The sequence below is a fragment of the Saimiri boliviensis genome, chromosome 1 (genome assembly GCF_048565385.1).
Source record: "Saimiri boliviensis isolate mSaiBol1 chromosome 1, mSaiBol1.pri, whole genome shotgun sequence".
Lineage (NCBI taxonomy): Eukaryota > Metazoa > Chordata > Mammalia > Primates > Cebidae > Saimiri > Saimiri boliviensis.
Window position 1 is genome coordinate 20,298,603 of NC_133449.1, and position 15,209 is coordinate 20,313,811.

General features: G+C 37.0%; 1 protein-coding gene across 5 annotated transcripts in view; it reads right to left on the reverse strand.

The window, feature by feature from the left end:
• LDAH (lipid droplet associated hydrolase) overlaps positions 1 to 15,209 on the reverse strand; it is a 126,481-nt gene that overhangs the window by 97,253 nt on the left and 14,019 nt on the right. For 2 of the 5 annotated variants that reach the window (XM_003935238.4, XM_074394562.1), the window contains exon 2: positions 9,962 to 10,117. In XM_003935238.4, coding sequence (XP_003935287.1) covers positions 9,962 to 10,115 — 154 coding nt within the window. In that variant the 5' untranslated portion in view covers positions 10,116 to 10,117. Of the gene's footprint in view, positions 1 to 9,961; positions 10,118 to 14,373; positions 14,704 to 15,209 lie in introns of those variants that run through there. The other 3 variants (XR_012516498.1, XM_010345765.3, XM_074394565.1) reach the window with 3 other exon arrangements.

Sequence of the window (15,209 nt, forward strand, 5' to 3'; positions counted from 1 at the left end):
CTCTGATCGGTTTATCTATTTCTTCATGTTGTTAGGCTATCTTCTCTCTGCAATTACGTGACATGGTTCTGGAGCACTGATGTAAATAACCACTGCCATCCTTGTCAAATTTTGTTAATTTCTTCTCTGTTTTTTTTTTATATCTTTCCATTGACTACATAAGCAGTGTAGTAAAGTGGTTAAAAGCATAGGCCCTGGAAGCCAGACTGCCTGGGTTGGAATCCTGGCTTTGCCATTTACCAGATGTGTGGGCTTTGGCCAAATTATTTAACCTCCCTGTGCCCTGGTTTCCTCATCGAAAATGTGTAATAATGGTATTATCTCATATGAAGACTAAGTGAATCAATATATGCAAAGCATTGTTACACTGCCTGCAACATAGTAAGTACTAATACATGCTAAGTATTCAAACCTGTACAAGATGCCTAGCTAAAACGGTAATATACAATGACCTTAGCATCCATATTATTTTGCTTCTGTTGTATTCTGACCTAGTGTCCTAAGTTTCAAACTCCTTTTTGTGATGGTGCTTTTGGCCTCTTTGTCAAATAGCATGAGAAAGTCCTCAAATGCAGAAATATGTTCTTTGGCCAGTTTATTGGGCACTGTATAGCGAAGGGATAAAGAAGGAAGGAAGGGCATACCAGTACAGGTAACATGGCAGCTGTGGTTGGCATTGTTTCATGTTTTATGCACTTAAGTCTTCAATAAGTTTAGAATAGTTTAAGATACTAAATAGCAATCCAACTTTTTGCCAAGTGACTGGCTAATTCTTCCAAGACCATTTATTACATAATCCATTCCTTCTGCATTGATTTGAAATATCTTCTGACCCATTACTACCTTTTTACAGTCGCTTGCTAATTCTTTTTTTTTTTTTTGAGACGGAGTTTCGCTCTTGTTACCCAGGCTGGAGTGCAATGGCGCAATCTCGGCTCACCGCCACCTCCACCTCCTGGGTTCAAGCAATTCTCCTGCCTCAGCCTCCTGGGTAGCTGGGATTACAGGCACGTGCCACCATGCCCAGCTAATTTTTTGTATCTTTAGTAGAGACGGGGTTTCACCATGTTGACTAGGATGGTCTCGATCTCTTGACCTCGTGATCTACCCACCTCGGCTTCCCAAAGTGCTGGGATTACAGGCTTGAGCCACCGTGCCCGGCCTTCGCTTGCTAATTCTAATACCAAATAATTCAGTTTATTTTTCCTTTTCTCCTCTGCTAGAACCATACTGTCTTAATTACTACATTTAAAAAAAATGTTTCAGTAACCGGTAGGGCAAATCCCTTCTCTTTACTTTTCCTTTTCTAAATTTTCTAGGCTGTTTCATAAACTTTAGGGTCATTTTCACTTGTTTCAATTTTTAAAAATCCCTTTGGGATTCTGACTAAAATTTTATCTAATGTATTACTTTATAAAAAATTTGTATTTTTTATATTACTGAGTATAACCTTCTAGGAATGTGTTATACCTCATATTCACATGTTTTATGTTGGTCATAGATTTCTTCACATGGCTTGAAAATAATAATAATTAATATTTTTATGCACTATAACTTATTACATGCCAGGCATTGTTTAGGTGCTTTACATATATTATTTAATTATCATATGAGCTAGTATTATTATTACTGCCATTTTATGGATGAGGAAACTGAGTACAGAGTGGTAAAATAATTTGCCCAACGTCACATATATGGTAGGTGCTAAATAAATATTTGATGACTGAAAGTATATACAAAAGAAAATCGTAATACTGAATTTTTTAAAAACATCATTTAATCTGGTATAGGATCTTCTGCATTACTTGTTTTAGTTTTATGATATCTCTAAAAAGTAGTTGGCACTTTCATCAGAAATAATGAATGGATAGCCACTTGCACAAAACTTGGCACATGTTAGGGGCTGACTAAATGGCAGCTATTAAAACTACAGCTATTACAACAATTAAAAGCTGGTGTAACATTAAGGAGATGCCAAAGATAACCCCATCATTTAGATGTGTTACAATGACAGGATATACAAAAAACAGTGAGTACTAGATAATGGATAATTAATGCATGCGGGGCTTAAAACCTAGATGATAGGTTGATAGGTGCAGCAAACCACCACAGCACATGTATACCTATGTAACAAACCTGTACATTCTGTTCATGTATCCCAGAACTTGAAGTAAACTTAAAAAAAAAATGAAGAAGAATAAATGAAACAAAGTTTTCTCCTTATCTCTGGGTTTAAGCCTGAGTTGCTAAGCTTTCTGATCCACTATTACATCATCTCAAGTAAATGATGATGTCAATTACTTATATTCACTCATTCTATTCAGAATTACAGCTTCTTTTAGCTGTCAATTATTTATTGAGCACTTACTGTATGAAAGTCACTATGTCAGGCAAAAGACAGATGAAGGCCCTTTTGGAATTTATATACTAGTGGGAGAATATACAGCACATAACTAAATAGGTGAGATGATTAAAGAGTGTGAAAACTTCTATAAAAGAAATAAATTGGGTCACATGATAGAGAAGGGAAGAGATTAGAGTGAAAAAAAAGATCTCAGGAGGTGACTTGTAGCTGAAACCCCAAAATGGCAAGAAGTAAATCCTGTGAAAATTTGAGGGAACAGAATAAATACTAAGGAGGGAGAAGAACAAATTCAAAGGTCCTCAAGAAATAAACATCTTAGCTCTTGAAGAAATGGGAAAAAGTCCATAATCCTTGGTTCCTCCCTTTGCATCTAATCTATCAGTGTGGCTAAAGCATAATGAGAGATACCAAATCTTGTATGAGACAAGGTTGAAGAGGAAGAGAAATACAATCATGTGATACCTTTTGGGCCATGACACAAAATTTGGCTTTTAATCTAAGTAACATTAAAAGAGATTGGGCAGGGTTAAGACATGATCAGATTTAAATTTTAAAAACATTTTTCTATCTTAGAAGAGTACGAAAAATACAAAAATTTTCATAGCAATACATTTAGCAACTTAGAGAAAATAGACAACCTTCTAGAAAGACACAAACTATCAAAGTTCACTCAAGAAGAAATAGATAACCTAACTAGCCCTATATTGATTGAATAAATTGGAATATAAGTTCAAAATATTCCACAAAGAAAATCCAGGTCCATCCAGCTTTACCAAACATTTAAGGAAGAAAAATGCCAAATCTATAGAAACTCTTCCAGTAAATAGAAGAGAAACGTATTAGTCTGTTTTCATGCTGCTGATAAAGACATACCTGAGACTGGGCAATTTACCAAAAAAAAAAGGAGGTTTAATGGACTCATAGTTCCAGATGGCTGGGGACACCTCACAATCACGGTGAAAGGCAAGGAGTGCAAAGCCCCTCCCACAATACGTGAAAATTATAGAAGTTAAAATTCAAGATGAGATTTGGGTGGGGACACAGCCAAACTATATCACGAAAGAAATATATTCTAACTCTTTCTATGAGGCCAGCATCACCCTCCTACCAAAACCACATAAAGACATTGCAAAAATAATAAAAACGAAAGAAAATTACAGACCACTATCCCTTGTGAACAAAGATGGAAAAATTCTAAACAAAATTTTAGCAAACTGAGTCCATCAAAATGTTATAAGCATAATACATCATGATCAAGTGGGATTTATCACAGGAATGCTGAACTGGTTTAACGTTCAAAAATTAACATTATCCACCACATTAACCAACCATAAAAGAAAAACCATATGATCCTCAACAGATGCAGAAAAAAAAAATGGAAGTTTTATCCTGTCAGAAATATACTTAATATTGTAGCATGTATAATGTACCAAACTTAAAAGTTTAACTTCTTTAAAAGTAGTCATCACTTGCTATAGTTCTCTGTATCCAGTGGCACCAAGCAGCACTAGATTGGGCACATGGCACTCAGATACAATAAATCCTTTCAAACTGAATGCATGGCAAGTAACATAAAGGTCTAACTTGGAGACAGAAGTGGAAAATGCAATGCAAAATGCTTAAATACCATTCCATGCAGTACTTCGTACTTCACCACTTAAACCTCCTTGTTAAGAAACCACAAAGAAAATTAAAAGGGCCATGTTTATGTGACTAAACAAGACATACACACAGAAGGGTATGGGGGAGGTCCAGGTGTAAGGATGCTGGAAAACATTCCAATGCAGAATGCAAGTAAAATATTTAATCAAAAGTTTACATCAAAATGTGTTATAAACACACACTTGAACACACTCACAACAGTCAATCAATCAAATACCCAAGCAATGTATAACAGAGGTTGTAGTGATCATCTCTAGGCCCTGACTGGTAATAAACTCCAACTATACAACACTGCAAGTATAGACTTATGTCTTCTAGTTAAAACTGTGATCTATCAAGTTAATATGCCAAGTATCTATATAATAGGTTGCCATGTGTACAGACCTATTAGGCTCATTCATGGAGCCCTGTCTGCTCCAACCACTGTGGTCACAACACTCGATATTTCACATGATTCTACTATCTCCATATGACCACCTAAGAATTAGGATTCAGTGCTCTACAATGAGTTCTCAAATTGCCTCCCTTTGCTCATTTCACTGCTTAAAGAAAGTCAAAGGATGACGTTACTTAACAGAAATTCAAGATCTAAGGTTCACTGGAAAAGATGAAACTAAATTAAAAGTTCTTCAATATGTAGATTATGATCAATCACTCATCATTATCACTACTAACTTTGAAGTGAAGAATTAATTTTGCAAACTGCAAAAGCAACATGATTTAAAATGAAATGCTATGTCAGTCTATCAGAGATGGACATAACATGGTGACCACAGTGGCTTCACAATCCTTGAAATACTGTTATCCTGATTATTCCCACAGTGTAAATAAATTAGCTCCCCACAAAAGCTGCCAAAAAAAAAAATTACAGTTCTGAATCCCACATGAGCAAAGCAAACATAAGAGAACACTAGGAAATGAAATGTGATCTGTAAATGTCAAAGCACTGTAAACAATGAGACTACCAAACTACAAATGTTTTATGCTTCCCTGTTTTATGCTTCAGAGTCTTCATTGAATGCTTTCTTTATCTCCTCTCTGAAATCTGGCTCACCCCTGTAACAGGCTCTCTTCCATTCAGTCCTCTTCAGCAGAGGCCTTGGTCACTCTTCTCTAACACCACATATAACTCAATGAGAGCAAAGACTTACGCAACACATATTCCTAGCACCTAGGATAAAAGAGTGAGGGAATAAATACTATCTCCAGGTGGGGAAGTGGGTGCATTGTCTGTCACACTATTTCACCTTACTATTAGAACAACCTCTTCTCCTTTAAGACTCAAGCCATTTGTTTCCATTTATCAACTTTTTAGTCACTCACACACTCCCTGAAAGCCTTGACTCTTAAATAACAGTTTTATTTGTCACATCATGTCAGGACATTTCAAAATCCAGTTGGACTGACTGAGCCAAAAATTTTGTCCCATAATTCATTAATGTGAGCAAATCCAAATAACCTCACCTACATTAAACTTAAGATGCCAGGACTGTTGCATCCTGGCAGAAGAAAAGTTTATTCCCAGAAGTGGTTAAAACAAAGAGAAATTCTGAATCAGGAATCTCAGTCCAGCTGAGACTGGAAGTACTATACTGAGAAGAAGTTAGACTAAGCATAACCAAACACTGAAACTCCTAATATCTCCTTTCCCCTGTTCCTCTCTGAACAGTGACAGACAGGTTTCTACTCTTCAAACAGGAGCCTGGATGATTTCTCCCTGGGAAAACTGAACAATAAAAGAAAGAGCTTCAGACATTGAAAGTTGGACATCTCTCAATGAAATGCGGGGTCCCTACTCAATAACCTTAGAATGAGGCCTACCTAAGGTGACTAACCCCTCTGTTTTGCTTGAGACTGTCATGGTTTTAGCACTGAAAGTCCTATGTCCTAGAAAACCTCTTGGTCCTAGGCAGGCCAGGATGGCTTATCACCCTAGACACACCTCTGAAAAAGCCCCAGCTCTGAGTCCAAAGCTTCCAATTTGTTTTTTGTCTCCCTCTTAAACATGAATGGCTAGTCAAGGATTGCCAGACATCTGAGGAAAACTAAAGACTTGTGAAAAAAGAAAAAGGAACACAGTGAAAATTCTTACACATACAAAGGAAAAGAAAAAGAAAAAGAAAATGATATTTCATCCATTAAACATGAGACTACAAAAAAAAAAAAAAAGAAAGAAAGAAAGAAAGAAAAACAAAGAGGTATTAGAATGAAATGAGTTTCTGGCTTAAAATGGCCCACCAAAACCCAGGAACATGGTATAAAAAAACAGTCACACCAAGATGCTTCACTGTCAAATTTCAGAATCTCAGAACAAAGAAAAGGTCTCCAAAATGTGAGTAGAGAAGCTTCACATACAAAAGGTTAAAATCAGAAATGATACCAATACTTCTTATAAGCAGCTCTGAGTGTTGGAAAATAATGATTAATGCCCTCCATTAATGTTCTCCATTTTCCTCCTAAAGAAAAATTATTTCCAACCCTGAGTCTAAGACACTTTCCAGCATGCTGTGTTACTTCCCTTGCACCTCTTCTGAGGAAGCTACTAGAAGGTGTGCTCCACCAAAAACAAGAGAATAAACTAAGAAAGATAAAAATGTGCGATCTGAGAAACGGGGGATCTAAGACAGGAGAAAGTGACAGAAATCCCCAGGATGGCAACTGTGCAGCAGGCCTGGGGACCTATCAGTCCAGATAAGCCACAGGACAGAACATTCTGAAAACTGACTGATTACTCGACTGCATTGAGAGGATTTTCTCACTTCTAGAGAATAGTTCTAGGATAAATGAGTGATTAAAGCACTAAAAACTAAGCAAAAAAATAACAGAACACTATTATCCCAGGGAAACCAAACAAAAATATATAAGAAAGGAAACGCATGTATAATTCCCTATAAGCTCACCTATATGTAATATAATAGTCAAAATAATAAAAGCATTGCATATTGATCTAACCAAAAACCGCAATATTCCCATACTCTGAAGACAGGTAGAGAAGGAGGGGTATATGATTCTGTATGGAGAAGGGAAAGTATAAGAAAGCAAATCTTTTTCTTTCAGGAGGAAGATAGCAGATAACATCTAATATTAAAAACTCAAGAGAATCACTGGAACCCTGGAGGTGGAGGTTGCAGTGAGCCGAGATTGCACCACTGCACTCCAGTCTGGGCGACAAGATTGCAATTCAGTCTCAAACAAACAAACAAACAAACAAACAAAAAACAAACAAAAAACCCTCAGGGCTGGACAGGGTGGCTCATACCTATAATCCCAGCACTTTGAGAGGCTGGTGGATCACTTGAGGGGTCAGGAGTTCAAGACCAGTCTGGCCAACCTGGTGAAACCCCATCTCTACTAAAAATACAAAAATTAGCTGGGCATGGTGATGTGTACCTGTAATCCCAGCTACTAGGGAGGCTGAGACAGGAGAATCACTTGAACCTGGGAGGAGGAGGTTACAGTGAGCCGAGATTATACCACTGCACTCCAGCCTAAGTGACAGAGGGAGACTCAATTTCAAAAACAAACAAACAAACAACAACAAAAAACAAAAAACAAAACAAAACAAAAACTCAAAAAAAAGAAATATAAAGTTTTCATTTAGAAATGTGAAGTAAAAGCCAGTGGCTCACGCCTGTAATCCCAGCACTTTGGGAGGCTGGGGCAGGCAGATCACTTGGGACCAGGAGTTCAAGACCAGCCTACCCAACAAGGTGATGCCCCGTCTCTACTAAAACTATAAAAATTAGCCAGGCATGGCGGCAGGTGCCTGTAGTCCCAACTACGTGAAAGACTGAGACAGGAGAATTGCTTGAACCCAGGAGGTGGAGGTTGCAGTGAGCTCAGATTGCACCACTACACTCCAGCCTGGGCAAGACAGCAGGACTCTGTCTCCAAAAAAAAAAAAAAAAAAAAAAAAAAAGGGAATGTGGGGCAAATAATATACCAGTGTTAAATGTGTTTGCCTCTGAGAACATTTGTTGGAACTAGAAAGCTGATTTTTTGGTTACTATTTATTTTTTAAAGGTATTAATATTGATGTTATATATTCATGGGCTACATCTGGTATTTTCTTACATGTACAGAATGTGTAATGATCGTCTTAGGGTGTTTTAATACATTCATTTTGAATATTTATCATTTCTATGTGTTGAGAAAAATCCAAGTCCTCTCTTCTAGCTACTTTGTACCAATACAATACATTATTGTTAACTATAGTCAGTCTACTCTGCTGACTATCCAACTCTCTGTTGGCATAAATAAGTTCCAACAATAGAACTTACATCTTTCATCTAACTGTATTTTTGAACTTGTTAACCTACCTCTTCATCCCTTCTCCCAGCCCCACACCCTTCCTGGCCTCCGGTATCTATCATTCTACTCTCTGTCTTTATGAGATCAATTTTAGGAAAGTTGATTTTAAAGTTCATTTAAGCTTTTTTTCCCCTTCCTAATGAAGCCAAGAAATATATTCTGCAGCTAAAAGAAAAGAGGCCAAAGAACATTTTGGAAAAGAATAAAAATGAACAAGTTCCAAAAAATATGTAAAAGTATCATGAAACTACAGCTGTTACAAAACATGAAGAACACATGAAGAGGCAAAAATCACAGAAAGAGACTCCCAGCCATAGGATAATCTACTTTAAGAAAAAGTTAGCATTGCAAACCAGTAGGGAAAAGGCAGATTATACAATAAATGGTTGTGGGCCAAGTAATAAGCCATCAAAGGAGAGGAAGAAGAAAACTAGATCCCTTCCTTAGTCCCTGCCCTTAAAATCTAGATGCATCAATTTAAAGATTACAAATGAAACTGTAAAAACGCTAGAAGACATGGAAGAACTGTTTTATAATCTTGGAGTAGGAAAGCCCGCTCTACGAAACTCATAAAACCCTGAAGTCTTAAAGGAAGAGACATATCATTTTGGACACTTAACAATGACACTTTCTGTACAATCAAATAAACATTGTATTGATGTCAAAAGACAAACCAAGAAAGATTCTTGTCACATATGACAAATACAACACAATTTTACAGTTGTGTAAGAATCAACTGAAAATCAGTAAGGAAAACATTGAACACACAACTGAAAAATAGGTGAGGGCTTCAAATGAGCAGTTCACAGAATAAGAACTTTCAATGTATTAAACATGTATATTGAAACTCACAATTTAAAATGCATTTCAAATACCTGCAATTACTCAAGCATCTGTCCCTAACATTCTACTGACAGTGATCCAGCAAAAGTTACCAGTGATTCAGAATAAATGTTCTATAATAAACACATCATCATCTTGAAATAAGGCAGAAAACATTTAGAAAACTGGCAAAAATATTAATGACGTTTTAAATATTAATAAATTTTTTAGGCCGGGTGCGGCGGCTCAAGCCTGTAATCCCAGCACTTTGGGAGGCCGAGGCGGGTGGATCACGAGGTCAAGAGATCGAGACCATCCTGGTCAACACGGTGAAACCCCGTCTCTACTAAAAATACAAAAAATTAGCTGGGCATGGTGGCCTGTGCCTGTAATCCCAGCTACTCAGGAGGCTGAGGCAGGAGAATTGCTTGAACCCAGGAGGCGGAGGTTGCGGTGAGCCGAGATCGCGCCATTGCACTCCAGCCTGGGTAACAAGAGCGAAACTCCATCTCAAAAAAAATGTTTTAGAAAGCACATTACAAAACTGCATATGTGGTATACACTTCAAACTGTGACATACACACATGCATATAATAGACAACATAATACAAATATGCAGAAGAAAAACAGAAAGTCCAGCCATCAAAACATTAACAGTGGTTGTTAACAATGGGTCAAGTGATTTTAATTCCTTCTACAGGGTTTTCTATATATGCCAAATTCTCTATAATTATACTTTAAAAGTCAGACACAGTTACAAGTATCTACCTAAAGTCTTCTCATCCAGACTTTTATACTCACCAGGAATAATGAAAATAAGCAGCTTAGGCCTTTTGACACTTTGATCATAAAAGAGGTCAGTCCAGGGCCCACATTTTAGAACCTGGGTTTCAGCTCCACCACACAAAATGAATTCCTCATGCACAGGAATTTCTTCCTTGAGTTCGGAGTCCATTTCTAAATAAAAAGAGAAAAGTAGTATAAAGAGTAAGTAAAATGTGAAACCTTGAGCCAAGGACAAAATTCGAGAATAAAAAAAGGGCAAATTTCAATATACCTAGAAGGAAATGCCACAAAGACATCTGGGAAACTATAAGACTATTCAGTGATGTTGGATTCTAAGATTGCAAGACAAATTTTAAAAAACCACAAGAGTACTTAGAAAGGAGGAGACATATCCTTGGCAACATAAAAGACTATTAGAGGGGTTTGAATCAAAACCATAACTTCCACTTTCCCTCTGCTGGAATTCTCTTTTAGTTCAGTGCATTACCATGAGACAAGTCCCCCTACCTTCACCTGGTAGAAAGTGCAGAGGTTCTGGCTTGCCCTTGCATTCTCTCCACAGAATAAGGGGGACAATGAACTCCTTATGGTCTCTTATTTCCTCCTATTACTTTTGTCCCAAATTCATTCTCTCTCTCTCTCTCTCTCTCTCTCTCTCTCTCTCTCTCTATATATATATATATATATATATATATATTTTTTTTTTTTTTTTTTTTTTTTTTTTTTTTTTTTTTTTTTTTTTTGAGATGGAGTCTCACTGTCGCCTAGGCTAGAGTTTAGTGGCATGATCTCAGCTCACTGCAAACTCCATCTCCCGGGTTCAAGCAATTCTCCTGCCTCGGCCTCCCAAGTAGCTGGGACTATAGACATGCATCACCACACTCGGGCTAATTTTTGTATTTTTAGTAGAGATGGGGGTTTCACCATGTTGGCCAGGCTGGTCTTGAACTCCTGACCTCAGGTGACCTACCTGCCTCGGCCTCCCAAAATGCTGGGATTACAGGCATGGGCCACCAAGCCCAGCCCCAATAAGCATATTTTATGTAATAAAGCACTACATTAAATTATGAAATGGATAGGTAGAAAAAAACCCAGGATGTACTATCATGAACCATTTCCTGAATATCAGTTATGTGTAAAAATGTAGGCCCCAATTACTTCTATCACTCCTCCACCTCTGCCTCTGTCAACAGATGACAATCATCTATTGACAGCACCAAATCTCAAACCTTCATTGGTCTATTTTTCTCTTCCCCTCTCTTCCTCTCACTCAAAGCACTCCAGAGTTAAGATTCAAAGGGCCCTTCTAGCTTTTTCTTCCCTTACACTTTACACCAGCCTTGTACTTTTTGTTTTTTGAGACAGAGTCTTGCTTTGTCATCCATGCTTGAGTGTAGTGGTGCTATCTTGGCTCACTGCAACCTCTGCCTCCCATGTTCAAGGGATTCTCCTGCCTCAGCCTCCTGAGTAGGTGGGGTTACAGGCGCCTGCCACTATGCTTGGCTATTTTTTTGGTATTTTTTAGTAGAGATGGGGTTTCATCATCTTGGCCAGGCTGGCTTTGAACTCCTGATCTTGTGATCCACCTGCCTTGGCCTCCCAAAGTGACCAACCTTGTACTTTAGTCTTCTTGTCCTTGAATTTCCCTAGTGTCCCTATGCTTTTCTGCTTCTGTAACTTTGCTCATATTTAATTCTGCAACCACACTTAATTCTATAACTGCACTTTTTTGTGCAGTTATCAGTTTGTTGCCTTTCCACTCCAAATTCATCCTTCATTGTCTTATCTGGAAAAGTGGATCTGGGCCTTGAAAATATTTTTCCTTTGCTAGTTGACATGATGCTAAGCTCTGTCAATAGAGTGCACCAGAGAGGCTCTGCAGAAGGAAACACTTTTCTCAGCAGGTTTCTGGAGAGCTTATATTTTAACTTCTCCACTGTTTCACTGCTGTAAGATTTCTCTATTGCAGTGGTTCACAACTAGAGACAATTTGCCCTTAGAGGACATGTGGCAATATCTGGAGCTATTTTCCACTGTCACAACTTGGGGAACTACTGGGATACAGTGAATAGAGACCAAGGATGCTGTTAAATATCCTACCATACACAGGACAGCTTCCCACAACAAATAATTATCCAGTCCTGAAGGTCAATAATGCCAAGGCTGTAAAACAACACTAATACTAGGTATCTACAGGGGAAAGCATTCTCCAGCATCTAGCTAGCTGCTGTGTGCTTTTTCTTCAGCCCTCTACTCAGGTAGCAGCAGCACTATAGCCAGGAGCCCCAGACCAGGTGGCTACTCCCTATCCCCTCTCCTTAGCCACATGCACTGGCTTAGCCAGCCAGTCCCCTGACCTATGTTCCACACAGCAGCTTGATATATTGCCCTGCCCCAAGCTGTACACAACAGTGCTCTAGACTGCTACACAGGGAGGCCTCTACAACTTGCAACTCCAGTATTACCTAAAGTAGTGCTGCAACTCCCTCTACTCACTAACCAACATCAACTCACTTGCTCCCCAAGGGCTGTTACTGTGGCCCTCTTAACAGAAACCTGTGCTCCATGCCTCAGCCCTGCAACACTGCCCTGATTCCCTCTGCATGCCCTCCTACCAGACTTGGCTTACCTGCTGACATTGTGATTGTGCACCAGCTTTGACTCAGGCAACCCAACAAATTTCTCTCCCATCCAATGGGCCATAACCACACTTTCAATGAGGTCTGAACCCTCATTTCAATTCTGTCCTTCGTTGGGTACTTTTCTTTAGCCCTAGGGTACCTTTTAGAGTTCTCTTTATAGAGTGACTTCATGGTTTTTCTCCTATCAAACCCCAATAATTCTTTAGGTTAAGCTAACAATTTTAGTTACTATATGGCTTCTGTCTCTTGGTTTGATCCAGACTTATAAATCTCTCATTTGTCTGCAAAGTTTTCTTTATAAATTTTCCCACATTATACATAGCTCAAATTCTACTTCTTACATGAAGCCTTCCTTGAGCACCCCAGGTAAATAAAGGAAATCACCTCTTCCTCTAAACTCACAGCATCTGTCTTTATTATAAGGTGGCAGTGGTAAAGACACACAGCTAAGCTTCACCTGGTAAAATCTGTCATGTCACGTCATGCCATACTTTCCAACAGCACCACAGTCAAGAAATTGATGCAAGGGCTATGTGTCCCTCCCCAGATTGAACATCATAAGGCAAACACAATGCTGGCTAGGATATAGCAAAACAGAAAATTCCACACATTGATGGTAATAATGAAAATGGCTTTGCGAAGCAATCCGGCAGCATGGATCAATACTCATAAAAGGTATAAACTGATTCAGCCATTCAATTCTAAAAAAACCTAAAGTATTTTCTTTTAAGACTGATGCATGGAATGCTAATTCTAACAGTTACGAGCCCAAAAACGTAAATGGTCATTAATTGATGAATGGTTAATTATGATAAACCATTATCATATGCTAAAAAATTAAATATATAACTCAATATTAGGGACTGAATAAATTATAACTCAATATAATGATCAAATATTATGTTCCATCAAACTGCTCTGCTAAGTTAGTCATATTTTATACATTTCTCTTCTAACATTTCTAAAATTTTACTTCTCTGCCTGATGTTATATTGCCTCTTCCATTCTCTTTGTTTATTCCTTTATTGTTTATTCTGTCAATTTAGTGACTTTAGGAAGAAGAAATAAACATATTTATTCTAACCTCTATGTTTAGCCAAAAGTCCAAAACTGATTTTCTTAAGAATACTTAGAAAAATGAAAAATGCTCACTTAGAAAGTGGAGACCCCTGTCCATTAAAAATTTATGGACTAAATAAAGTATCACTTCATCTTTTCTTATGGATTGATTTTTTACTTCACTAATAAATGTCACTGCAGCCCAATCTCCAAAATTATCACAAACTACATTTTTAGCATTTACTTACTATATAAATAAATACAAACTTAGTTATATAAGTTCCTATCTTTATAATGTGTTAGAAACAATAATAGATTTAGCTATAATACAGTATTAAATTACAGGACTGACTGAGAAGACATTGGCCAAACTGAATACTTTCGCCACAAGAGAATTTAAAGTTATTAACTATAAAGTTGTTAAATATATTCAAATCATAAATATTAATACTTAACTTCTAGTAAATGACATCTTGGGAGTTTGATTAGCCACAAAATCAATGAGAATTCAATTGGATATGAAAATCAAGCTCAGTCTATAAAAATTGGAAAACAAAAAAGTACAACTCTAACACCTCAAATAAAATACAACTAAGAAATATGGAATTAACAGGTATTTATAAAGCATCTTTTATTTTGTTTCACTCTCATATTTCTGAATCTCACACATCCAAATAAAAGCAGCAAAGGAAAATCTGAGGCACAAGAATTCAAACTCTTCCTTACCTATGAATCCAAGGTAGTTCAGTTCTGGAATCAGTGTCAGATTACCAAAGGATAGTATGTGGTAATTATATATTGTTAAAGGATAATGGCACGCCTTCAGCCTCAGCCTATAAGCAATCTTTAACAAAATAAATTTTGGAAAGCAGCAAGACTTGTGCTGGATAAAAACCAAGTGTGGATACAATTTGTGCAACTTAGGCAAGCCGATTTTCCCAAATATACATTTTAACTTGCTTAACGGGCTTCTAATTTTATTTAGTAAGAGACTTTTTTCCCAATTAAATCTCATACAAACCTAGATAATTTGACTAGTATAAATTTCAGAGGTTCAAATTTATAATATTTATTTTAGTTTTTATAAACATATAAAGTCATGGGTTGATTTATTTATATGTATATGTTTAAATATATACTTAATATACATTGAGTCTATGTATATAAATATGTATAATATTGATTATAAAGTTAGCTATTGAGAACAGTAAGACTGCACTAATAAATATTTAAAAGTGAAGTTATAAATAATACATCTTAATCGGCTTCAGCCTCCAAATAATGTCTGCATTTTACTTTGGCTACTTGGTAAGTATACTGTTTTATTCATGTAAGAATGGTAGATGATAAAATTCTTTTTAAAGTTTGTGTTGCAATGTCCAAATAGTTTTCAATTCAATGTCCAGACAGTTTTTCAATAAAACTTGAAAAAGGGGTAATAAGATGGTTTTCTTTCAAAGTTAAAGTACCAACAATATCTAATAATAACTTACATTATTTATTACATATGTAAGATGGACAGGAAGCTTCTAAAACATCCTGAAATGCCAAAATTTATACCT